Source organism: Paramormyrops kingsleyae, chromosome 19 (genome assembly GCF_048594095.1).
Source record: "Paramormyrops kingsleyae isolate MSU_618 chromosome 19, PKINGS_0.4, whole genome shotgun sequence".
Lineage (NCBI taxonomy): Eukaryota > Metazoa > Chordata > Actinopteri > Osteoglossiformes > Mormyridae > Paramormyrops > Paramormyrops kingsleyae.
Genome location: NC_132815.1, coordinates 22,181,036 through 22,206,630, shown reverse-complemented (window position 1 = coordinate 22,206,630; position 25,595 = coordinate 22,181,036). Strand labels below are relative to the sequence as shown.

The 25,595-nt window shown below is 51.1% G+C and overlaps 2 protein-coding genes across 6 annotated transcripts in view; both read left to right on the top strand.

The window, feature by feature from the left end:
* Positions 1-25,595, top strand: part of fut8b (fucosyltransferase 8b (alpha (1,6) fucosyltransferase)) — a 55,580-nt gene that overhangs the window by 26,919 nt on the left and 3,066 nt on the right. Inside the window, exons 2-9 of one of the 5 annotated variants that reach the window (XM_023806736.2) lie at positions 7,009-7,497; positions 12,875-13,092; positions 14,373-14,535; positions 17,546-17,660; positions 19,425-19,662; positions 20,653-20,899; positions 25,096-25,272; positions 25,361-25,511. In XM_023806736.2, coding sequence (XP_023662504.1) covers positions 7,295-7,497; positions 12,875-13,092; positions 14,373-14,535; positions 17,546-17,660; positions 19,425-19,662; positions 20,653-20,899; positions 25,096-25,272; positions 25,361-25,511 — 1,512 coding nt within the window. In that variant the 5' untranslated portion in view covers positions 7,009-7,294. Of the gene's footprint in view, positions 1-7,008; positions 7,498-12,874; positions 13,093-13,991; positions 14,048-14,369; positions 14,536-17,545; positions 17,661-19,424; positions 19,663-20,652; positions 20,900-25,095; positions 25,273-25,360; positions 25,512-25,595 lie in introns of those variants that run through there. The other 4 variants (XM_023806735.2, XM_023806738.2, XM_023806737.2 and 1 more) reach the window with 4 other exon arrangements.
* On the top strand, positions 14,543-17,539 carry LOC140581193 (uncharacterized). Its single transcript, XM_072703066.1, has 3 exons — positions 14,543-14,552; positions 14,584-15,023; positions 15,054-17,539. The coding sequence occupies exons 1-3, from the start codon at positions 14,543-14,545 to the stop codon at positions 15,681-15,683; spliced, it is 1,080 nt and encodes a 359-aa protein (XP_072559167.1). The 3' UTR covers positions 15,684-17,539.

Here is a 25,595-nt window from a genome sequence, read left to right as displayed (position 1 = left end):
CCAGAGCTGAACATCGGAGAATTTCGGTTGTGGACCTTTCACCTCTTATTTCTGTTTGAGGAAAGTGTGATCTCTCTTTCTCGTGTGTGTGCTGCGCTCAAACCTCTTAAGGCTAAATCTCATCTGTGTACACAGTCACAGTTTATAGTTTTAGCATAAAAGTTTGATGAATGAACCGGATATTTCTGCAGTTCACAGCAGGCTCTGTGTAATTATCAGGACAGACAAGGTGCTGAAAATGTGGCAGGGGTGAATCAGTAGGTATTAGCGAGCGGGCTAGCTAATTAGCCGGGCACGGTACTCCCACCTGCATGCACGGTACTCCCACCTGCATGCACGGTACTCCCACCTGCATGCACGGTACTCCCACCTGCATGCACATTAACGCAGAGCGGCAGTGAAATACAAGGGGGTGTATTCCTGTCTGACAGAATGTCATGGGTGCTGGAGTGTCTCCCCCGGATGATGTCGGGCATAATCGATTTCCTTCACATCAGCCTGGGCTTTGAACACAGGCCCTGATTGGTTGTAGCCTCTGTGTGACCCTCCACCTCAGTGACCACCAGGTGTCAGTGGGAAGCAGGGTGATGAAGCCCCCCCCCCCCCCCCCCCCCACATGAGCTTAGCTCTTTCTCCAAATTACTCGTAAGTTGCGGGTCAGCAGGGGCCAGACCCCGCCAGGCCTTCCTAGGAATCCGCAGGCTTCAGGTCGACATGGGCCAGATAGAGCAGATGTCACCTCATTCTGCTTTCCAGAATGTTCCTATTCTTTGTGCTGCTCCGCCGCTGACAGTGAGGGTAAGAGGGTGCTCCTTCATCTGTCTGATGCTCATTTCCTCAAAATCAAGGGGGGAATTTCACAGCCCGAAGGACAGACCTCCCGTCAGGAGCCCCCTTATCCTGTAGTGATTCCCCCCCTACTTCTCACTGTCTACAGCCCGTCTCCCGATTTAAAGGTCATTTGGCACGTCAGCTCATTACGAGAGCCTGATGTGGGGGGCCGGCAGGGGGGTGTGTGAGGCTGTGTTGTGGCCCTAGGAGTCCTGTCAGGATCTGGTCGTGAGACTTCCTGTCCTTGTTAGCACCCAAGTTCCAAGTCTGGGTTCCCTGACGCTCCTATATAGAGCCGTTTCACACCAGGGCCGGTGCCCGTGCTGATCTTAAATTCCAACTTGATCTTTGCATTCACACCAAAAATAACGGCGGTGCGGGCCCTATATATCCGGGCCGGAGCACATTTTTCCGGCCCCCAAAAGACTTCTAGGCCAGAGTTATGAGTGTGTGGGTTAGAGTCGTCAGAGTGGAAAACAACAGTTTGTGAAGCAATGCAGAGTGAATTTGAGAAGGCGGGAGTTATCAGAATAACAGAGCAAGCGGTGAACAAGTTTTCAAAAATGAAAAAGAATGCAGTAAAGAATAAAGTCGAAAAGACAGCTAAATAAAAACATTGTTGGCTGCCCTAAAAACAATTATCATATTATCAATTATCATCTATCCAGAGGCCTGTACTACGAAGCGGGGTTACTGGCTTATCGGGGTAACTTGTTGGATTTAAGGTAGTCTGGGCAAAATGTAAGTGAACGAATATGAAGTCCATTTAAACTGTGGTACCTTAAACCCCGATAAGCCAGTAACCCCGCTTCGTAGTACAGGCCACAGGTGACTGGAGCATTGAACCTCGCAACCACATTGGAGGAATCAGTGGCCTGTACTACAAAGCGGGGTTACTGGCTTATCGGGGTAACTTGTTGGATTTAAGGTACCACAGTTTAAATGGACTTCATATTCGTTCACTTACATTTTGCCCAGACTACCTTAAATCTGACAAGTTACCCCGATAAGCCAGTAACCCCGCTTCGTAGTACAGGCCACAGATGAGTTGTTATTGTTGTGTTTACTTATATTGTGACTATGAACTTTAATTACGTTTGGTGGATGTCGGATGCCTTCATATAATCCGTCATACAAAACGGCATATTGTTAAACGCTCGGTTGTGTATTGTGTGTTGGACGTGTGTTGCAACTATCGCTGTTTCATTTAAAAACATTTTTATACCGGTTTTTTTGTAACAACAACTTAGCTAAGTAATAAGTTGCCATTAGAATTTGACTTCGGTGAACCAGCCAGTGCTACATAACGTACAGCTATCTACTTTATTACAGCAATGCAAATAACACTCACATGCTATCTTAAGTGAAATTTACGTATTGTGTCCCACCCAGCCGTGGTGAGAGCTGTTGTGAAAAAGGTAATATACTCTTGTACCTTGTTTCCACCAACATGGAGCCGGTGCTTGTGCGGGGCTGGTTCTCGCTTGGTGCCTTTTGAGAACCTGTCCGCTTTTCCAGTGGATTCAAAAAAGAACAGAATGGAAATGTTACCTAGGTGGAAGTGAGAATAAAGTAAAGGTCTGAATGAATTCTGTGTTCTGGAACTGAAAAAATTAGCTTTTACGGAGACAAAAGTTTCATAGTTTTGCGTACGCTCTGTCTCTCTTGCCACTTTTGTCTTTGACTGTATTTCTCCCTAGTCCGTGTGTGAGTTTATTCTTGCTTGCTGTTGTACCACTGCCCTTCTGATCACACAATAAAACAGTCTGCTAAAAACTGAACTTTGCTGTCCACCTCATGATCTCTTCGCCACTCAAGCACCACAATATTTTATTTATTCAACCTACGATGTTTATAATTTATTATTAAATCTGGCCAGCAAATCAATCTTTCATTTTTCACAGAATAAAAAAATATGTTTTTTTTTCAGTAATAAGCTGCCTGGCTGTTTCACTGTCGGCACCAGCGAAATTAGATGAAATTTAGTAGTAATCGGCCTCCCTGAGCAGGTGGCGTCGTCGCATTCTCACCTGCAGCTGCTGCTGTGAGAGCCTCTCTGGTCAGCCAGCGGAACCACATCACAGGCTGGGGGAGGGGCGGGCCGTTCATTAAGGGGACTCCAGGAGTACAGGGGCCTGGTCAGGCTAATAAATGGGCATCACAGGAATTAAAGAGCAGTTTTGGCAGGGAACGAGAAGAAATGAGTTTGGCCTTGTACTTCATGGATGGGCGGTGGGATGTGCTGGGGTTTACTGCCGGGGGAGACGTCAATGCACGATACCAAACGCGAAGGTGGGGGCAGCTGCAATCAGTCAGCACCGCAAACCTCAGTCCGCAGACGGCCGTGGCCTCGATCCTGTCCGTCCGTCTGCATCGCGCAGAAACAGGCAGCCGTCGTGCTAAAATGAAGCCGCAGAGGAGCAGCCTTACCGGCCTCAATCTGCAGCGTCTTGCGTCTCTCCCGTCGTGAGCAAATTAACTCGCAGTAAGCGTCTGTCGGTCATCAGCTGCTATCGTCCTGTCAATGCCGCGAGCCATAATCTTCACCCGTTTAGGATCGAAAAGCATGGCGCCTTCGTGGGATCCCAGTCTTCCATTTGGGTAGTGCCACGTTTTGCATGTTCAGGTTCCTAGATCCAGAAATGACAAAGGCAGGAGAACAGGAGTATATCACTGCCAATCTCATGCCTCAGTATCTAGTGAAACAGCCCTTTGAATGCTGATTGACCCGAAGACCCCCCCAGAATATACAGTATGGGGGTGTGGCCTACAGGTGGTCTTTGACAGCTCAGACTGTTGATAGATGGCCGATTTATGCTGGACTGCAACTCCTCTGCAGTAAACCAGATTAAAGGGGAGGTGTCATCCACACCTTAAAGGGGAGGTGTCATCCGCACCTTAAAGGGGAGGTGTCATCCGCACCTTAAAGGGGAGGTGCCATCCGCACCTTAAAGGGGAGGTGTCAGCCGCACCTTAAAGGGGAGGTGTCAGCCACTCTGGCAAAGCTTGGGTGCGGCCTGTTATGAGGGCATCATTACAGAGCATGCCAAAATGTGCAGTACCATCACTGACTGAAGGTCCCTCTTGTCACCTAAATGTGGTACCTACAATATGGCCTCTGATTCTACAGTTCTAATGCCGTCTGATCGCAGGGAGACTAGAGAGTCCATTGCGTCACTGCAGCCTCTGAAGCTCAGGAAATCCAATTGTTCAGTATCTGATGCTTGCTGGGATTGTACACAAATTTATGGAGCTTTTGGTCTGGTACTTTCAGTACTTTACCTTTTTCTATGATTTCTTGTCGAGTACCGGTACCAAAAGTTCTAGTACCCTAAGTACCAAACCAGCTGGGGTACTTCTTTGGTACTTCGGTACTTTGCAGTGGGGCTTGAAACACTTTCTTTGTGAAGTGATTATGCAAATAGCCTCTCACTGAAACATAATACAGACGCCACCTTGAAAAAGGTTATGAACTCAGAAAACAATGATAAACAAAGTTAAAATAATAATAATAATGTATGCATAGACGAATGAAGAGGCCAAAGCTTATATTGGAATCTGGTCAGAAGAACAGATACATTAAGATCACGATAGGATGACAAAGTATTTTGTATAATACAGTAGGACACCGTGGTATTGGAAAATTTCCATAGTGTGATTTCACTGTAATATTGCGGTATTCACAAAGCAAAGAAGGGGTTCAGCCTAAATTTCTCTCAGACCTTTCTAGGAGTGAATTAAACAGCAAAGATGATTATGATTGTCTTGAAGAGCACATGCAGAAGCAGCGGAGGTAAACTTTAAAATGATTTTTAAAAACATGTACTGGATTATCTTGAAAAGGAATAATCATTAAAATTGCCAAGCTTATCTTTTCCTTTGTTTTCTTAGTTTTTTTTTGTTTTAGCTAAACTTTAACCACCTGCGCTATAATGTACGTACAGAATAGGAGGTAAGGAAAAGCCTGATCTTAATCTGGCTGGCTAGCGATCTAAGAATTGCATGTACATAAGTCCTGCCCTATAATTAATATATATACTGTATATATAATATATGGGACTCTGCGGCCATTGGCTAAGCGGCCGTTGATTGTCCTAGTTCCCGCCGCAGCCTCTGAGATTCCTGCCAGTGCTCCATTTACCCGCATGGCGGACGGGGATGGTACACCAGCACTCAGCCTCCAGTGTGCATCTGTGAATCTGCCGTCCCGGATTTTATTCCCGCTTGATATTGCTCTGCTAGTGTGGCCTCCCGCCAGCCAGAGCTGACTGACCGCTTCCTGCAGGTGTTGATTTTGTTGCACACACGTACACACACACACGTACACACACACACACACATAACAGTGCACACTCATGCAGTCTGTGGTGTGGGTCTGTGCATGTAGTGTGGATGCAAAGGAAGCTTGTGCGCCTTCTCAAGGAATCCACTGCCCCAAGAGTCATGCTACTATGACGACAGCAGTTAGAGGGAACAGGAGTGCGGGCAATGTGTGGTTGAGCAGATTAGGGTGGTGAACGTGTCATCAGAAGGTCGCTGGTTCAAATCCTGTGGATGGCAGAGCAATTTCACCACTGGGCCTTTGAGCTAGGCCCTTAACCCCAAGCTGCTCCAGGGACAAGTTGGTCCTGCTCCCTGGACTGTGCAGTGCTGTGGCCAAAAGCGTCTGCTTTATTTATTTAATTTTAATGGTAATGATTTTCGACAGGGTGGTGGAGCGTGGGGGTGACGTGAGGCAATCATACATTACTGTGTTCATCTCCTGAGAGTTACTTTGTTTGGGGAGGGGGGGCGGGTTGCCGTTTAATCCAAAGGAAAAGTGACCATTGCGGTGAGTTGCCTGGAAAACACACCGGCTGATCTGAACCAGGTCTAACAATCGGAGCAACGCATGTGCTTGTCCCTCCCACCCCAAAGTGCTGCCCTTGTGGTGCCTGCCACGTGCCGCATCTTCTGATTGGCTCTTTTACTTCATGCTGGCCAACACACGCTCCATCAGATCAGAGGCCCGACAGCTCACTGAGAGGCGTGGCCCGCATCCAGGCAGAAGCATTAGGGGAACTGCCGGTGGGGAACGTCTCATGGTGCCGGACTGTGTGGGCATGGTGACGGAAGCTCGCCTGCTTTTCTCTCGGCTCTTTTACTGATCAATTGTCACATCGATCAGGCAGGCGGCCACACGCCGTCGGAAAGTCTCACCATTCTCTGACCACCCCCCATCTCCCCACGCTGACTGCCTCGTTTGATATCCAAAACTCTTTCGTGAACCAGACCAGAAACGGGAATCTGAAAGGGTGCCATGTATACATGCCTTTTTACATGCATACATACCAATTTAAATTTGTACATGCCCCTTTAAATGCATATATGTCACTTTAAAATCGTACCACCCCTTTAAATGCATGCACAATGCATCTGCTATGCATTTAGCATCGCCTCGAGGCCGCAGCTAGCTGGGGCCGCTGTACCGTGCCGTTACATTTGCCGACCCAGAGCCGTGACAGCCAGCGACAGGCCCAGAGAAGCTCACCGGGGGCCACTGCCGCGAGGTCGCATCCCACACAATGCGGTTACTTCAACCTTCAAGCCCGTTTATGCGCGGTGCCAGAGAGCCATATTTCACACTCTCCCTGGCCGCTCGCGGGGCGGCAGGTCGGAACGCCAGATTCCCTCCGGCTGATGCTCCGCCTCTCCTCCCATCTGGTGCCATGTGATCAGGCGATCCGCGGATGGGATGGGTGAGTTCAATGGGGTGGCGGTGGTCATGGTGGTCACCCCTCACTTGCACTCTGAAATCCCAGGAAGGGCATCAGGTCGTGGCCCATGTGACAGCGTCCATCACTTATGGGAAATTTTACGCTGCAGAGTGACTCTTCACTCTCCATTAAGTCGCTCCACATTCCCATCCTGCAGGGAGCTCAGGTGATAATCTTAGTGTCCCCCGTTGACTAATTCACCCCCCTTCAAAGTTTAAATGATATTGTGTTGGAGGGCTTAGAGATGCAGGCTGGCCTTACCTCTAGGGGGCTCTGTAATTTGCACGCTTGGATAAATCATTGCACAGGGAGGGGGGGGGGCAGCCCCAGGCAAGGCCGGGTCTTTCCCTGTTCCGCACTGTGGAGTCTGTCCTTATGTGCCACTGTCTGACTCGTGTCCCATTCCTGTGTATTGGGACAGGGAACAGGCACGGGGGGGGGCCCAACGAGGACAGCGGGACGAGCAGCGGCAGGGCGACACCTGAAGGCCGGCGGGAGAACGCCCTGAGGACGGCGACCATGAGGCAGCAGCCGCCAGCCGCCCGGCGCATCGTCATTTGACAAGGGCCGGGCGCAGCTCGCACCAGGAGAGGATCCCCCTCCCCCATTAATCTAATCGGCCCCCGTGGCGGCGAGGATGCCCCTGGGCCCTGTCGTGTGAAGGCACAGCCACCGGGTCACACACGCCCCCCCCCAGCGGGGGAAAGATGCGCCCATGGACGGGCTCCTGGCGCTGGATCACGCTGGTGCTGCTGGCCTGGGGCACCCTGCTCTTCTACATCGGGGGCCACCTGGTGCGCGACAGCGAGCACCCCGAGCGCTCCAGCCGCGAGCTCTCCAAGATCCTGGCCAAGCTGGAGCGCCTCAAGCAGCAGAACGAGGACCTGCGGCGCATGGCCGAGTCCCTCAGGTAACGGGGGCTGGGGGGGCATGGCCGGGGGGTGGGCCGTTTTACCACAGGCGTGTCAAGCACAGTGCTGCGCAGAAGTCGCAAGCATGATATTTCGCCATTTCAAAACCTCTCCTAATGTTAGCCCAGGATTTGCAGGAACCACCCAATACATCCATGTATTTTTTGGCCCGACCACTAGCAGGCCGTGATTGGCTAATCAATACCCCATTGACTTTTTTAACTAATTTAGATGAATAATTAATTGAGCTGGTGGAGAAATGCATTGAATACATGGAATGGCTGAGGTGCCCCTGAGGAGAGATTTGGGAACTGAAGCGCTGTCTTCTAGCCATCCAACAAGAAATCGGTAACTTTTTGGAGAACAGAAGAAATTATTGTTCGTTTTTATCGACTTACTCTTAAATCGTATTGGTTCTAATGTTGCATTGTTTTTTTCTGAACAAATACACACTTACTACCTAGATAAATATATTTAAACATTTCCTTTTGACTGCCTAAGACTTCTTCACATTCCTGCACTGTTTATAAGTTAATTCAGTCTTTAGGTTATGTTCATTTTGTTCCCAGGGAAGATTCCAGCTGAAATGTCACCAGTTAGTTTCAAATTAGTTCTTGGACACCTTAACTGGTCTGCTTCACTCACATGGCAGGTTTATTGGTACAGATGCTGGTCAGCGAAATGCTCTATTCAAATCTGCCGGGGGTCGTGGTGCAGAGCACTTTGGTCGTGCAAAGACCCCATATTCTAGTGGAAAACTAGTTGGAATTTCTGTCAGGGTGAGATGGTGAATGCAGAGGAGCGATGGAGTGCAGAGGCCTTTGGGAGTCAATGAGCTGAGGTTGGTAAACAGCCCAGCAATGCTGACACGGTCTCTGGGCGCGATCCTGAGGATGCTGGAGTGAATGCCTGACCATGCATAATCCATCGGGGATGCAGGCGCATATCAGGAGGAAATAAGAAATATGTAAATGTCAAGGAATACTATTATTTCCCCGCAACCTTTGTGCCAATTTGCTCTGATTGGGCTGCTCTCACATTACCTTAATCTGCAATCAAGCTCAGCGCAGCGTCATGGTGGTTCACCACACACCACGGTCTGGGGGCCCCTGATTGGCCAGGCTGAGGGGTATGCCATGGCCTGGGGGGCCCTGATTGGCAAGGCTGAGGGGTATGCTGTGGCCTGGGGGGGCCTGATTGGTCAGGCTGAGGGGTACGCTGTGGCCTGGGGGGGCCTGATTGGTCAGGCTGAGGGGTACGCTGTGGCCTGGGGGGCCCTGATTGGGCAGGCCTAGGGGCATGGCGAGCTCCTGACGTGCACGCTGTTGCCAGGTGACACCTGCCAGGCTCACCTAAGGCATGCTCTTTCACTGCATAATCAGCACGTTTGCAGTGGGGGTGGTGGGGGCAGGGGACTTGTTCGCTGTTACCGACACTCTTCCTTCGGCTCCTTTTTGGCTTTTATCCAAAGCAACATACAGTTGAGCCAATAGGGTAAGCCGGTATCGTTGGAGCAATCGAGGTTAAGGGCCTTGCTCGGGTCAGACCGTGACATCATTGTGACCACCATGGGATTTAATCCGGCAACCTTCCGATCAGACACGGTGTCCTCACTCACTGAGCCACACACTGCTCCCCGCAGTGTAGAAGCCAGGGTCTTACACACACGCACACACAGACACACACACACACACACAGGTTTGTTGTTATATCTTTGTGGGGACTATCCATTCATTTCTATGGGGAAAATTCTAATCCCAACATGACGCCCTTAACCCCTACCCACTCCTAACCTTAACTATAAGTAACCAAACAAAATACGAGACTTTTGGCATTTTTAGTTTTTCGATTGTGTTCACAGATCTTTGTGGGGACCTGGAAAACAAGTTTTTATTACAGTATATTGTAGGGGACATATAAACCTAATCCACACACACAGCTTTTGAGACAGCCCTCTGGTACTGTTAGATGGAACCAAAAATCCACAGGACCACCTGGCCGGCATGTCAGTCACTGCCGCCGAGCGTGAGGGCGGTGGGGAAGGGGAGAGGGGGGGTTACAGTAACAGAGAGGCTGTGTGACAGGGCAAGGCAGCCCAGGGCATCAGCCTGGCAGATCGTGATGAATCGTGATTGCCCCAAAGCACAAGTACTGTAAAAAGGCAGACTTAGGGGAGGGCAGCACTCAGGAGATCCATCTACGGGTGCAGCACCTTTGGTGGTCCCCCTCTGCAAGGACAGTGACATCTGCTGGGGGCTGGTGAGTTTAAGTGACAGCGGCAGGATGGCATGGGGGCGTTAGGGGTACAGGGGTAGTGGGGGCCGGATGATGGATGGGGGGGAAGCGCCTGAGGTATGGCCGTGTGACCAGAGTCTAGAAAATCAACCATAAAAACACTTTCTCCTTTGCTCCTTAGAAGGTTAGTATACCAGTGACTGGGTGGCGCCCCCTGCTGTCAGTGGACATAGAGTTGGCGCGATCGGACTGACGGGTTGTCGGGCAGCATGTAGCACGTCAGAATGTGGGTCTTCGGCACGATTCGCGGAGGAAGCGCGTCGCTCCTGCTGGTCCTCCACCACGGACCTGAGGAGTTCCTCAGACATGCGTGTGAACGGCGTCTCCTTCGGAGCGCCTGTGAGTTTGTGCTTCGTTTAGGCGCCGGGATTGTGAAATCAGTGTGGGATCAAATTCAATTTGCTGAAAGTAAAGAATGAGAGCTGGACCTGTGGGGAGTTTCATCCGTCATCCCATCGCCGGTGGTCCTGGAGCACGGCGTTCTGTTCATGGGACACGGTGGCCGGGGATGGCGCCTGGGAGGCTCTCCGATGGGCCGCGGAAAACAAACAGCCAAGCCTTTATTTAACTACAGCGCAGGCACCTCGGGCTACTAATTTGTCACAACAGACAGGTTTCCATTTCCTGCACTGTGGTGGGACGTTACCCTTTTTACATCTGCTGTTGTTTTAATAAAACAATGGTTTCGTGTGACTGCCTCTTTTTTCAGTTCAGACGCATTTTCGGATTGTGGGAGAAGATAAACAGTACAGCATTCCATCAGAGGTACTTGGATTTTCAATGCTAGTTAGGTGCCCTCGTCCCACTGTGACTTCCTGACACTGCGAGTATATCAGCCTATCTTCTGCTGTTCTAATTTAATCCACTATACATCTAATTAAACAGTTATTGTTGTCCAGATTTCTACCTCTTCCGAAATCAGATTAGCTTGCTTTTAATCTTGCAATAACTATGACACACAATTGAATTGTGAGTATGTGTGAATGAGGGTGATTTTCCACTGCTTTGTCAGTGAGCTCCCTCACAGGGTGCTGATGCTCTCACAGAGCTCGCCTCCTCCAAGGCCACATAGCCTCTGTATTGAAATACATTTCTTAAACCTCTAATTGGCTCATTTTCATTGGATGGAAGCAGTATAATGCAGGAGGTCCTTTGGGAGGGCTAAGGTTTAAGGAGTCTAGCTTGGAGCTAGAAGCTGTCACTTTCAAATCCGAGGTCCAGTGCTTGTCCAGCGGGACACAGTGGAGCAGCATGCATGCATCAGGACTGTGAGCAGGGATGGGAACACGTCACTCGTTTGCAAGTCCGAATCAAGTCTCGAGTCAAAACATCGGGAGTCCAAGACTCTCGAGTCATGTGTCCTCAAGTCCAAGTCGAGTCCAAGTCTTTCCATCAGTTTTACTGAGTCGAGTCGCGAATCTTGAAACGTGTGTCTGGAGTCCGTGACGCAAGTCCCCACCTCTTATTGAAAGTAGAAGAAAGTGTGAGGAACTGGGAGTTTTTAGTTCCACAAAAATGTTCTGAGGGCAGAACAGAAAATGATTAGTTCAGAGAGGTAACCAATCATATTGTCGAGGAGGTGGGTCCAAGCAACTAGAGGAGGCGGAACCAAGACATCTGATTTAATTGGTCCTGCCTCCCCAAGTTACTTGGACCCACCTCCTCTTCAATGTGATTGGTTATCTCTCTGAACCAATCATTTTTCATTCTGCCTTCAGCACATTTTTGTGTAAGTAAAACTCCCACGAGGAAACACTGCTGGTCTGAGCAGCAGCTGGAGCGCTTGCTCTTGAGTGAGGAACTTAACCTGAATGCGTTTGCAAAAAAAAAAAAACGGCTGCTAACAGGAGAGTCCCTCCCTAAGATGCAAATAATGCCTTTCTGATTCTGCTCCCATTGCTGCCCCAGTTACCCTGTGACTGAGCAACACTATCCGAAGAATCAGATATGCTTGCTGGGTGCTTCTGGGAGCAGCTGGGGGCCTCCCCACGGAGCCATTCTGTGGGCAGGCGGCCTTCCACAGCATACATACCTCTCTTAGCTAGCTGTTCGCCTAGCAGACACTCTCTCTTGTGAAGTGACTCACGAGGCTGACTCGGGGTCTGCTGGGAACGCTGTCCCAGCCCGGGGCATATCTGCACGGGAGGACAGACACTCTGTAACAGGGCGGTCAAGTCCCAGCTCTGTGCCACAGGGGGCTTCCACCAATCAAGGGTCATTTCCTTCCAGCTAGTGCATGAGTGCTTCCATGATTGGTCCTTGCTTGGAGGGGATCGACGCGTCGTGTCTTTCCAGAAAGGTGTGATGGACGTTTTCCAGCTGTGTTTCCAAGCACCAGTTTCTCAGTGATCTCCCATGAGAACCCGTGGTGTGTGTGTGTGTCTGTGTGTGTGTGTGTGTGTCAGGGAGCATACCTTGTGTTTGAGGAGAGAGAATGAGAAAAAGTAAGAGCAGGGAGATGAAAATAGAGTGGAAATGGGAGGGGATAGAGGGTGGGGGGGAGACTAGTTAATAGGCCTGAATGGGAAATTGCCTTGGCCTTTATACTCAGATCACACGCGGTTGTCTGATTTCCGCAGGCCGCTCGCTCACCCCGTCCTTGGTTGCTGAAAAGCACCCGCCATGTCTGACATTGTGCGTTGATTTCGTTTCCGCTCGTCTTCACCAGATATAACAGCAGCGTGAGCCGTCGGGGCCTTGCAGTTAAAAGTTCCAACACGGAGCTAATGTTGGACGCACTAACGGGGGGGGGGGGGGGGTCGTCTGCAGAGGTTTGTCTGTGGCCGTTTTATCTGCACTGTCTGTGATGGGGAGGAACAGCTAAACCAACACAGGGGTTTGAGCCCGGCTCCTGGGGGGCCCAGTGCGGCCACCGTCAGCAGCTTCTGTTTTATCTCTAACCACTAAAGAATTTGCCAGAAGGTCAAATTCATCCAGTTAACAGTTAGAAGTGCTGAGATAGGCTGAATCACAGCACACTCTCTGACCCCCGGGAGCCAGGCTGATAACCGCTCCTCCACACTCTGCCCCCTTTCCCATTTAAAACAGAGTCTCTCCCTTGACCCCCTGCCCCCCCCCCAGGATACCTGAGGGCCAAGCTGAGACAGGCCCCATGGCAGTCAGCCGCCTCCGCACCCTGGAGGAGCAGCTGATCCGAGCCAAAGAGAAGATCAGCAACTTCCAGAGGGTTTCCACGGATGGTAAGGAGAAGCTCGATGCACCCGGGCAGGGGGAGGAAGCAGAACTGCGGAGGAATGGAGGAGAAGGTGTGAGAGGAACCGAGCAGCTGGAACATATGTGTAAGCCGCACTATATTGTGGGAAATGTGCCATTTTTACTATGAAGTCAAAACCAGGAGTTTATAACAACCAATCGTGTGTGAGAGGAACTGGTGCATTTTTACAGAATAAAAATGATGGATGTGAGCTTTTTGAGTGGTTGCTATTCTAGTCATAGAGCTGACAAACTAATAACTGGGTTTAAGTTTGCATACCCCTTTCCTATATGAAGGTAAAAACCTGGCGAGTTTGATCTTCCCCAGGTCTGTTAGTCTGCTGCATAAAACACACAGAAATACTCGCTAAGTATTAGGGCCTCAAGAAGTGTATGGCAAATGCACAGCTTTCGGAAGAACGGTCCATTCAGACAACACAGAAGTGGAATTACTCCAAAATTACATACAGGCAGTCCCAAAAAAGCCTCAACGGCAAGAGAAATGAACTGAAATGGTATTTGTGGGGGGTTAGCTTGGAAGAAAGTGTTGCTTTAAGCTTACAAAAGACTCGCTGGATGATGCTGTTCTATGTTTTTGACCACTAACAAAAAAGTTCTGTTTGGTATCAATGACACGCCGTGGATGTGCCAAAGTTTGTGATGTTCTTCTCCTCATGAACCTGGAGACCATGCCATCACTGAGGAGGCTGTGCATTCTGAGGCTTGCCAAGTACTCTGGAGACCCACAGTGGGGAGTAAAGAGTGTATTTATAAGAAATAGTGTTGTGTTCAGAAACTGCAAAGATTCCAGACAGGTGGCAATAGCATCACTTGTCTCAGACAAGACCTTGCGGTGTGGGATCGCGCATCCCTCGGTAACCATAAAATGAGGGGGCGGGGCAAGTTACTCCTACGGCAGGCAGTCGGGCTAAAAATACCCCCTGCTCCTGTGCCAGCAGGAGAAAGGAGGGCGAGAGAGCCTCCGATCCCCGAGAGCCACTCACTCCCGGCACAGAGCATCCCCTCCAGAAGTCCTTCACGGTAACCTGAGTCGCACGGCCCGGCCTCGTTCTGGGACAGAGCTTTTGGCATATACGGATGAGCTTCCTTTGTCCAGACATGTTTTCTAGAATAAACGGGAGAGTGAGCCAGCTGGCCTTCAAAGGCCCAAACACATTCAAGGTCATACTGTAGCTGTGAGAGCGTACAGAGTCGTGTCCCGCAAGGCGGGCCTCTGCGAGGAAGATGCACGGCTGGGTCCTTTTTGTTTTCGTGTGGAGGTCACGCTCCCTGACTGGGGGCCGGCGCTGCGTCAATGAGAGTCTCTCAGCCCCGGTGACTCCAGCTGCCCTCTTTTTCCCAGCAGGGCCCGGGAAGAGCCAGGAGGTGCTCCGTCGGAAGATTGAGAATGGGGTGAGGGAGTTCTGGTACTTCATACGCAGCGAAGTGAAGAAGCTGAGCAGCCTGAATGCGGCGGACCTGCAGAGACACACTGACTTGCTGCTGCAGGACTTAGGTCACCACCAGAGGTCAGCCATGACCGGGGGCTGTGCTGGGATGGGGGCCATTATAATCAGACAAGCTCAGAAATTCTCAGGTCATTAAGGGGGTGGAGGTCAGCAGTGCTCAGGTCATTGGGAGGGTGGAGGTCAGTAATGTTCAGGTCATTAGGAGGGTGGAGGTCAGCAATGTGCAGGTCATTAGGAGGGTGGAGGTCAGTAATGTTCTGGTCATTACGAGGGTGGAGGTCAGCAATGTGCAGGTCATTAGGAGGGTGGAGGTCAGCAATGTGCAGGTCATTAGGAGGGTGGAGGTCAGCAATGTGCAGGTCATTGGGGTGAAGGTCAGTAATGTTCAGGTCATTAATGGGGTGGAGGTCAGTAATGTTCAGGTCATTAAGGGGGTGGAGGTCAGTAATGTTCAGGTCATTAGGAGGGTGGAGGTCAGGGTGGAGGTCAGTAATGTTCAGGTCATTAGGAGGGTGGAGGTCAGCAATGTGCAGGTCATTGGGGTGAAGGTCAGCAATGTGCAGGTCATTGGGGTGAAGGTCAGTAATGTTCAGGTCATTAAGGGGGTGGAGGTCAGTAATGTTCAGGTCATTAGGAGGGTGGAGGTCAGCAATGTGCAGGCCATTGGGGTGAAGGTCAGTAATGTTCAGGTCATTAATGGGGTGGAGGTCAGTAATGTTCAGGTCATTAAGGGGGTGGAGGTCAGTAATGTTCAGGTCATTAGGAGGGTGGAGGTCAGTAATGTTCAGGTCATTAGGAGGGTGGAGGTCAGCAATGTGCAGGTCATTGGGGTGAAGGTCAGTAATGTTCAGGTCATTAAGGGGGTGGAGGTCAGTAATGTTCAGGTCATTAGGAGGGTGAAGGTCAGCAATGTGCAGGTCATTGGGGTGAACGTCAGCAATGTGCAGGTCATTGGGGTGGAGGTCAGCAATGTTCAGGTCATTAGGAGGGTGGAGGTCAGCAATGTGCAGGTCATTGGGGTGAAGGTCAGCAATGCGCAGGTCATTGGGGTGGAGGTCAGTAATGTTCAGGTCATTGGGGTGAAGGTCAGCAAAGCGCAGGTCATTGGGGTGGAGGTCAGTAATGTTCAGGTCATTGGGGTGGAGGTCAGTAATGTTCAGGTCATTAGGAGGGTGGAGGTCAGCAATGTGCATTTCTGTGATGGGTAATATTCATTTCTCATTCTTTCTTATTCTTATTTTCATACGAATTAGAAGCATTAATCATGAAAATAAACATGACAGGTGGGAATTGTTGTAAATCACTTTGCAGGTAACACTGGCAGATACACGTCGGTACCCAGGGAATCCGGTATGCTGTACAGTATCCGGTTTGGCTTCTAATTCCTCATGTACGGCTTCTCCCAGAAAGCCTGGCTCTCCACTCGAGGCCTAGAGAAACAAAGCCTGCGAGAGAATACTAATCAGAAGTCTCCAGAAAACATGTCTTCCGGGGAGCCGCCTTATTCGTCTGTTGATTTATTGGCTAATTGTAGTGAGGCGGTAATTGCTCCCAATTTGCTCCTGTAATCACTGTGCTGCGAGCCCCCCCCCCCCCCCACACACAAAAAAAACCCGCTAACAGTCACGCCTTCTTTGGGTCGGCCAAGCTGCAGGAAACCGAAGCCGTCTGGCCACTCAGCACGGCTGGCTGTCCGCATCTCCTCCCTCAGCGGGGTGGCGTGACGACGCTTTATCCTTTGGTTCCTCCACCTGCCTGCTGGCGATGGGTCTCATCCCTCAGCCCGCTGTGGGCCATTTGCCCCACTCTCAGACACTAAGGGTGGCTTCAGTCTGCCCTCCACAACGTCACACGTACGACAGTAATGTGGATGCTGGACTGAATAGTCTCTCTGTGCTGTGTGGTGTGGAGTCTCTCTGTGCTGCCTGGTATAGAATCATTCTGTGCTGTATGAAGTCTCTGTATGCTGTGTGGAGTCTCTCTGTGCTGCGTGGTATAGAATCATTCTGTGCTGTATGAAGTATCTGTATGCTGTGTGGAGTCTCTGTGTGCTGTGTGGTATAGAATCACTGTGTTGTGTGGTGTGGAGTCTCTCTGTGCTGCGTAGTATAGAATCATTCTGTGCTGTGTGGAGTCTCTGTATGCTGTGTGGAGTCTCTGTGTGGTGTGTGGTATAGAATCACTCTGTGTTGTGTGGTGTGGAGTCTGTGCTGCGTGGTATAGAATCATTCTGTGCTGTATGAAGTCTCTGTATGCTGTGTGGAGTCTCTCTGCTGTGTGCTATAGAATCATTCTGTGCTGTGTGAAGTCTCTGTATGCTGTGTGGAGTCTCTGTGTGCTGTGTGGTATAGAATCATTCTGTGCTGTGTGAAGTCTCTGTATGCTGTGTGGAGTCTCTGTGTGCTGTGTGGTATAGAATCACTCTGTTGTGTGGTGTGGAGTCTCTCTGTGCTGCGTAGTATAGAATCATTCTGTGCTGTATGAAGTCTCTGTATGCTGTGTGGAGTCTCTGTGCTGTGTGGTATAGAATCATTCTGTGCTGTGTGAAGTCTCTGTATGCTGTGTGGAGTCTCTGTGTGCTGTGTGGTATAGAATCACTCTGTGTTGTGTGGTGTGGAGTCTCTCTGTGCTGTGTGGTATAGAATCATTCTGTGCTGTGTGGAGTCTCTGTGTGCTGTGTGGTATAGAATCATTCTCTGCTGTGTGAAGTCTCTGTATGCTGTGTGGAGTCTCTATGTGCTGTGTAGTATAGAAGCATTCTGTGCTGTGTGAAGTCTCTGTATGCTGTGTGGAGTCTCTGTGCTGTGTGGTATACAATCATTCTGTGCTGTGTGAAGTCTCTGTATGCTGTGTGGAGTCTCTCTGTGCTGTGTGGTATAGAATCATTCTGTGCTGTGTGAAGTCTCTGTATGCTGTGTGGAGTCGCTATGTTCTGTGAAGTTTCACCCATGATTTTTGGACTCTTCTGGGTCTTAATTTGACCTGGCCCAACTTTAAAATCGATCCGTAAGCCGGTGTTGTTTAGCCCCGGGTTTGAACTCTGACCCCTGTGGTGTCTGTGTGAATGCAGGTCCATCATGATGGATCTATACTACCTCAGCCAAGCGGACGGCGCTGGGGACTGGCGGGAGAAGGAGGCCAAGGACCTGTCCAGCCTGGTGCAGAACCGGATCACTTATCTGCAGGTACATCAGGAGCCCTGCCCACCTCAGACTAGCTGCTGTAACTAGTCACTAACCCTAGTTCTAAACCCCAAAGCTAAACAGGAAAAAAAAAACAAATAACTGCAACAGAGGAGAGTATGAGTATGATGGATGGTGCATCTCTCTCCTCCCAGTGAACAGTAGACCTTTGGTTTTGAGGGGCAATGGAAGATGTCTTCCCCTAACCCAGTGTTTTCCAGTCTGGTCCTCAAGGACCCATAGCCGGTCTATGCTTTTGCTTCCTCCGAGCTCCCTGTCAGGTGGTCCACATTTTTGCTCTACCAGGAGCAGAGATGGAGCAAAAACGTGAGCTGACTGTGGGTCCCCAAGGACCAGCTTGGTAAACGCTGCCCTAACCAAACCCGAACACTAACCCTGTCCTTCACCTCAAACCCCTTCGTCCCCTTTTAAATATTAATGAGTACCGTCTTCTGCGAGTGGCTGTACGTCCATGTAACTTTACATGGGTATTCGCAATACTTAATGGCAGCGGTTCCTGTAAGCAGTTAAGGTTATTTTAACAAAAGCATGTTTGACCAGGCTAAGTGCTTTTGGGAAATTCAAATTCTAGACCTTTTGTATGTGGGGGGGGGGGGGGGGTTGTCCCAGAGCAGGTCTAAATCAGGTGATGGGCACATCCATCCACTTAGCCAGTGCCTAATTACCAGTCATTATATAAGACAGGAATCTGTTTTCCCTCATCCAGTAGACACACGTGGGCACTGATGCCCCATCCAGCTCTCAGATGTGGCCCTTCTGTGACCCGGCACTTGTTTTGCTTTTTGTTTACTGTCCCTTCCATCCCCAGTAAGCCCCTCTTTCTTCCCCCCCCCCCCCCCCCCGGACTAAAGGATCTTATTCCTGTCTTCTATGCATAACCTTTTGTGACTGGAAGGTGCCTCACATCTCGAAGATGGTGTCCTTTCTCTGGCCACTGTACATCTCATTACCTCAGCGCAGTGAGGGCTGTGCTGGGGGGGGGGGGGGGTGTGGACAGTCCAAAACAGCTGAGCCCCATTTATAGAGAGACTGCGATGCTTTGTGAGAATAGTAAGAGTATGTGTGTGCTGTCCTCATTAATGGCCGGGATACCCGGCCGATGGTAAATCAAGGGCAGTGGCTGCAAGGTGCTGTTGTGTGAAATGTCTGGTCAGTCGGGAGCCCCCTCACAGACCCCCCATCTGTGTCAGACTGTGTAAATCATGTCCGCTCAGGGGTATCTGACTGAGGCGGAAATCCAATAACTCAGTGACAGCAGCTGGGGTATGGGCTCCCACGCTTGGGGTCAGGCTGCCCTCCCCGGTCCCTCACTCCCAGGCTTGTTAGGGAGAGCCAGGCCTGGCGCCCGCTCACACGTCCGATGGGGCCCCATGAGTGATGGAGCATGCCGTATGACTGCCCCCAGCGGGGAGGCGGGGTGGGGCACTGATATGGAGCCTGTCACTGATGAGGAATCGCTGCTCCATCTCCCAAACAGCCGTCCCTGGCTCGTCACGCCCCATGAATCCCTTCTCCTCCTCGGGAAGTCCTTCCTGGGCTCAGCGGCCCTAAATCCCCCCTCCCCCCCCCCAGGACTTATCTGCAATCCGGTCTAGACCTGCTCTCCTTGGTCACCTACTGCCCTGGACATCAAACCAAACGTCCTGTTATTATCTTCAGTGTCTGCAGCTGTAACCCCCTGGGGGTGTGACCCGCAGGCTGCTCACCCACGGCTAAAGTTCTGTCCCACCCCCTACCCCCCCCCAGAACCCACAGGACTGCAGCAAAGCTCGCAAGCTGGTCTGCAACATCAACAAGGGCTGCGGCTATGGCTGCCAGCTGCACCACGTGGTCTACTGCTTCATGATCGCCTATGGAACGCGGCGCACCCTCATCCTGGAGTCACACAACTGGCGCTACGCCACCGGCGGCTGGGAGACCGTGTTCCGGCCCGTCAGCGACACCTGCACGGACCGCACTGGTTCTTCCACGGGCCATTGGTCTGGTAAGTCCCCCCCCCCGGACCCCCACAGACCTTCTGGACAAGCCCGGTGTCACCTGAAGCGAGTCACCTTGGCGCTCGGGCTGACTGTGACTGTCCTCCTGCTGTGGCTCCTGCTCCCTGGCTCTGTGCTTTTGTGCAGGAGGTCTGTAAACCTCTCTCCCCTGATCAGAAGGAGACTCACCCGTGAAATTGAGCCGGATATTCAATACTGGGGCCAGAAATGGAAATGGTCAGTCGGGAGTATGGCGGGGGGGGGGGGGGTCACATAGGATCGCGAGACGTTGACAGAGGATAAAGATGTGAAGATATCAAGAAAGCTCATGGCTTCATCTCTTTGTGGGGGGGGGATGCAAAGCAGACACCCCCCCATTTTTTTTCGGGGGGGGAGGGGTCCACATTGCCCGTCCTTCTGGCTCAGTGGGAGAGGGATGACCCCCATGCTCCTCATGGGCTGATGAGGGTGAGTGTTATAGTGAGGCAGAGACCCTCCCCTCATCATACTGAAGCCACCTGAGGTGGGGGGTTCAGCTCTGTTAGCAGTGTTTATTGGGCAGCTTTTTTCACATGCTTGTGAAGAGGGCCAGTAACCCTGTGTGTGCTCTCCTGTTCGGGGTGTGCGTCTGAATATCTGTTTGTTTGCAGGCTTGTTTGCTTGCTTTTTTGTTTGAGGATTGACCCCCCATACATAATGCATGACAAAGATGCACTGACACGACCCCAGAGCAGTATCCAGATAAGTCCCACCCCCTCACCCCCTCCCCCATCCCTGTGCCCCCCGTCCACAAGTCAAATTTCATTGCCGAGACAGAAATAGAGGAGAGCTAAATGTCCTGCCTCTGGAACCTCTCCTGTCTTTACGTCTAAAACGCTGAATCACCCATCCAGTCAGCAGACAATGGATTCATATATTTATTAAAATTGACCAAACAATATGGCTGTTCTTGTGTTAACAATTTTATGAGTTGCTCAGCTAAATACTGCCCCCTACAGGTGAAGATAATGACCGGAACGTGCAGGTGATAGAGCTGCCCATTGTGGACAGCCTGCACCCACGGCCTCCCTACCTGCCCCTGGCCATCCCCGAAGACCTGGCCGACCGGCTGCACCGTCTCCACGGCGACCCGTCCGTCTGGTGGGTCTCACAGTTTGTGAAATACCTGAACCGGCCTCAGGCCTGGCTGGAGAAGGAGATCCAGGAGACTACCAAGAAGCTGGGCTTCAAGCATCCCATCGTCGGGTGAGAATTCCCCCCCCCCACCCCCCCATTAATAGCCAGGCAGGGTGTGGGGCCTCTGCCTCCTTCAGTGTCACGGCTATATGAAATTCTGTCATTTCAGCCAAAAAACCCTTTAACATTATACCCCCCCCCCCTGTTCCTCCATGAAGCGTTGGGTTATTAACCCTCTAAAAGCACATGTCCGTTTCCTCACCCGACATACATTTTTGTGACACCTCTGGAATTAATTTAGCCCCAGATCTGATTCCAGGTCCCACTTATAATAGGAGTCATTTTTCTGGACCGAAAACAATAAAATGAGGCAAAAAAAACACATAAATACCAAGAGAGTGTTTTGCATGACTATGAAGTCTGTTTAAAGGTATATATTATGTGACTCAGAGTGACAGTTTCGTCATTGTAATGGAGTCTCTTTCCAGCCACTTTTGTTCCGGGTTGAAATGTATTCAGTCTGAAGTTTTCATTTCAACTTTCAGATCATTTCCATGACATAATGGGGTTAGGGAAGAGGGTGACGGTGTAATTGAAGGTACCTCATTATTAGTACCATCTTCTGCTTTTTACTTAAAGCACATGTTGCCTAAAACGGATAAATGTTTGTTTATTTGTTTATGATTTGACGAGGCCATTTGCTTTGCAGATCAGTTCCCAGACCAACCCAAGGTGCACGGTTGCACACCAGTAGAAATTAATGAAACCCCCCAAAAATTAATTCCTGAAGTAAAATGAAATAAAGCAATAACTAAAGATGTACTATCGGTATTAATTCGTTTTTATATTCATGTCATGAATATCTCATAGGTCACAACAATGGCTGCTGATTTCTCACAGCTGATCGGCTGAATCAGTCTGCTGCAACTGAATTAGCATTTAGCGCAGTGTGGAAAATGTGCAGTGTGGGGAGGTGTCTTATTCGCTGTACCCCCCAGCTTCAAGGTGACATTGCTGGGGGTGAGACGGGCACTCTTATGCTTCTGACACGTAGACTAAAGTAACCCGAAATCGTGTTATTTTACAATGCGATTTAAAAAAGAAAAGCTAACAGCCATGCAACAAATTGATTTGAATTTGCAAAACTTCCCTGCAGTTGTTCGGGTTCCCATAGTAACTGGCTGAACTGCGAAGGCATCGCTTCAAACCGCATAACGACACGGAAAGGCCCGGCGGCGGATAGCTCTCCCCCATCCCGGGAGCAAACGACTTGACGCTGTTCCCCATGCGTTTGGACTGAATCTCTGAGAATCAACTCTGGCATTCTCAACGGAGCTCAGTCTGGGTTGGGGGGTGGCTGGCGGTGGCGGGGGGGGGAGGGCTCCCCGTGATCTCACTGTACTTGCAGCCCTACAGAAAAGGCCCCCGGCATCCGTGCGGGTATTGATTATTTCTGCCTGGCTGTAAGTAGCCCAGCACACCTCGGGTTTGCCAGGAATAGCCGACTTGGCTCTGGGGGGAAAAAAATGGAAACAAGTAATGTAAGTGTGGGAACAGCGATGCAGTAGGGGGCGGACATGTGGGGGGGGGACACGGAGTCCCGCTTATGGAAGACCAGTGAGAGTCCCCCACCCCCCCCCCCCCCCCAGCGTGCCCCCACCCTCCCTCTCCTCCTCCAGTCTCGCTCGGTCCCGCGGCCAATGCCTCCGGCTCCACATTTCAATTTGAGTTTAATTTACAAAGGAAATAAAGGCGCTTGTTGCTCGGCTGAGCGTCCCGGGGAGCCGCTGCCTGATCACACGCGCCCACACACACGCTCATGCTCCCACGCACACACACGCATCCCCCGGTCCTTCAGGCCCACACAGGTACTGCTTAATAAGCCCACAACCCACCCTCCCTGCACAAGTGGGGGCCATCGGACCGCTCACTTCTCTAATTCCCCTGCCTGAATTGCACAGCGATTGTGGAATCAGTGTGCAAGACAACACGTCTGTCTACAAACCAGTGTACTGTGACAGGCAGGGTTGAGGGTTCGATTCATGCCATGTTGTTCCCATGTCCTGGATGCTCCGTGTTTCTGAGGGAATGTCCTCATCCGAGTGCCCAGCAATGAGCAATGGATTAGTGTCCCATCCGGGGTCTGCACAGACAGTGAGCCCCCCATCCGGGGTCTGCACAGACAGTGGGGCCCCCCATGCGGGGTCTGCACAGACAGTGGGCCCCCCATGCGGGGTCTGCACAGACAGTGGGCCCCCCATCTGGGGTCTGCACAGACAGTGGGGCCCCCCATGCGGGGTCTGCACAGACAGTGGGCCCCCCATCTGGGGTCTGCACAGACAGTGGGCCCCCCATGCGGGGTCTGCACAGACAGTGGGCCCCCCATGCGGGGTCTGCACAGACAGTGGGCCCCCCATCTGGGGTCTGCACAGACAGTGGGCCCCCCATCTGGGGTCTGCACAGACAGTGGGGCCCCCCATGCGGGGTCTGCACAGACAGTGGGCCCCCTATTTGGGGTCTGCACAGACAGTGGGGCCCCCCATGCGGGGTCTGCACAGACAGTGGGGCCCCCCATGCGGGGTCTGCACAGACAGTGGGGCCCCCCATGCGGGGTCTGCACAGACAGTGGGCCCCCCATCCTGCATACACGCTTGCCAAAGTGTGTCTCTTACTTGTTAAACAAGCCCGTTCTGCAGTTTACCTGCCATGAATGTTAACGCAGTGGCAAAATACAACTGGGTATCATCCTCTCCGATGTACATCTATTGTAGGCGCCATTGAATCACCCTAGTAGGTGTTTTGACACATTCAGGATTACTGTAATTCTCGATCTGACGGCACTGCTGCTGTACAGAGCACAGGAAATGGTAGCAGCCAATTTCGAGAGAGATTTGTGTCTTTACATAGATGCTTCTGTGCGACGGAGTGGGCGGGGCGTCGGCGGTGAGGACGTCTCGTTCGAGAGCACGTCAACGCAAATGGAAAACAGCAGGAGCCCAACTTAGATCATAACAAAGGAAATGCTTTCTGTACTCAGAGGTAGCTGGCGTATTGTTGGAAATATTTCCCATTAATGTGGCAGAGGAACAGCCTTTAAATACACCGAAGATAACTGTAGATGAATGTAGATTTTTGTTATAGTCAGGGAGCGGGACGGGGGACCAGGGCGGACTGAGTGTATTCTTTTAGGTACATAATGTTCCCGTTTGACACCTCTATGTGATACATGGCCTGTAATGGCCTTGGAGAGACAAGCAGTCTCTATTGAACGGAATCAATACCGTCCAGTGAGAAGGACTGAAATCGATGTCAGCATGGGATCAGGAAGCCACGCTGCTGCTTGACTGTGTCTCTGAGTAAATTCTTCTGGCTTCTGATTGGTTTTTAATTCTTACACTTAAAAGGTTGTCGGTGCTCAAGAAAGACATCAAGGTGTAGGTACAGGTCTCGCAAAACCCCGGGGGAACCCACAGCACAGGACCCCCTCTCATTCTCCTGGTTTGACTCTTCAGTCCTCTGTTACTGGGATGTGTATGGATGTATGGTACCATATGTGTGAGGTCAGTCCTTTGGTTTGCAGAGAGTAATGTGGCATCGTTGCATTACACCTCAGGCACATGGAGTAGGTTTGAGGTGCTCTGAGTGGAGTACTGCTTTTAAGCAAGGATGGGAACCAGTACTAGCCACAACCGAATCAGAACTCCATCTGACCTCTGTTGGTACATGGGGGGTGGGATCAGATCACAACTCAGATGGTGACTTTTTTCCCCCACCTGTTTATATGGCTGAATGTTTCGGTTAAGTGCTTTTTTCCGATTTTTTTGTCTAAGATTTTAACTGCCCAAGCCCTTAACCACTATGCCCCCTGCTGGTACCCTTTGGTAAGACGCTGTGTACCATTTATTTGTAAAACTTCTCATTTCTGATTCTGTGTTGCACGGTATCAGTGCTCTCCAGTGTCATCGGTCAATGTGACTGAGAGAAAGATCCCTTGGCATGCTGGGTAATGGCTGGAGAGTCCTTTACATGCACAACAGGGTGGAGTTGGGGGTCCAGCAGTTACTGCAGCTGCCTCTCTCTGCCTCAGATGGATTTACTGTCTTCACACACAGAAGTATAGTGGGCCCTCTTCCTGCGTCACACCGTCCCGCTCTCTCTGTGACACACAAATGCTGCCCGCCTGTCACAGACATCGTGGGAGTGTGGGGGTACCTAATTCTGTCAGTCACACAGGATCGTGATGCCACCGACTTTCCTTCCTGTAGAGTACACGTGCGTCGCACAGACAAGGTAGGCACGGAGGCGGCGTTCCACCCCATCGAGGAGTACATGGTGCACGTGGAGGAGCAGTTTGAGCACCTGGCCCGGCGGATGCGTGTGGACAGGAAGCGTGTGTACCTGGCCACGGACGACCCCTCCCTGCTGCAGGAAGCCAAGAGCAAGTGCGTGCAAGAGCAAGTCCCCTGTGAGGTCTGCAGCATGCCTGCTGGAGGGGTGTGAGTGCTGAGTTCAGTGTGTCTGTGTCTATAGGTACCAGGACTACGAGTTCATCAGCGACAACTCCATCTCCTGGTCTGCTGGGCTGCCCAATCGCTACACAGAGAACTCGCTGAGGGGCGTGATCCTCGACATCCACTTCCTGTCCCAGACCGACTTCCTGGTCTGCACCTTCTCATCCCAGGTATGCTGTGCTGTTTGAGTGCTTGGCATCCAGCTGTGGGATAGGGGAGCTCTGATGCAGGGGCAGTGCTGGCCTAATGGTTAG

Bases quoted from the DNA above. Each gene is read 5' to 3' on its own strand.
- LOC140581193 (XM_072703066.1), top strand. The intron at 15,024-15,053 runs GTCAGCAATGTG...ATTGGGGTGAAG, and splicing joins TGCAGGTCATTGGGGTGAAG to GTCAGTAATGTTCAGGTCAT.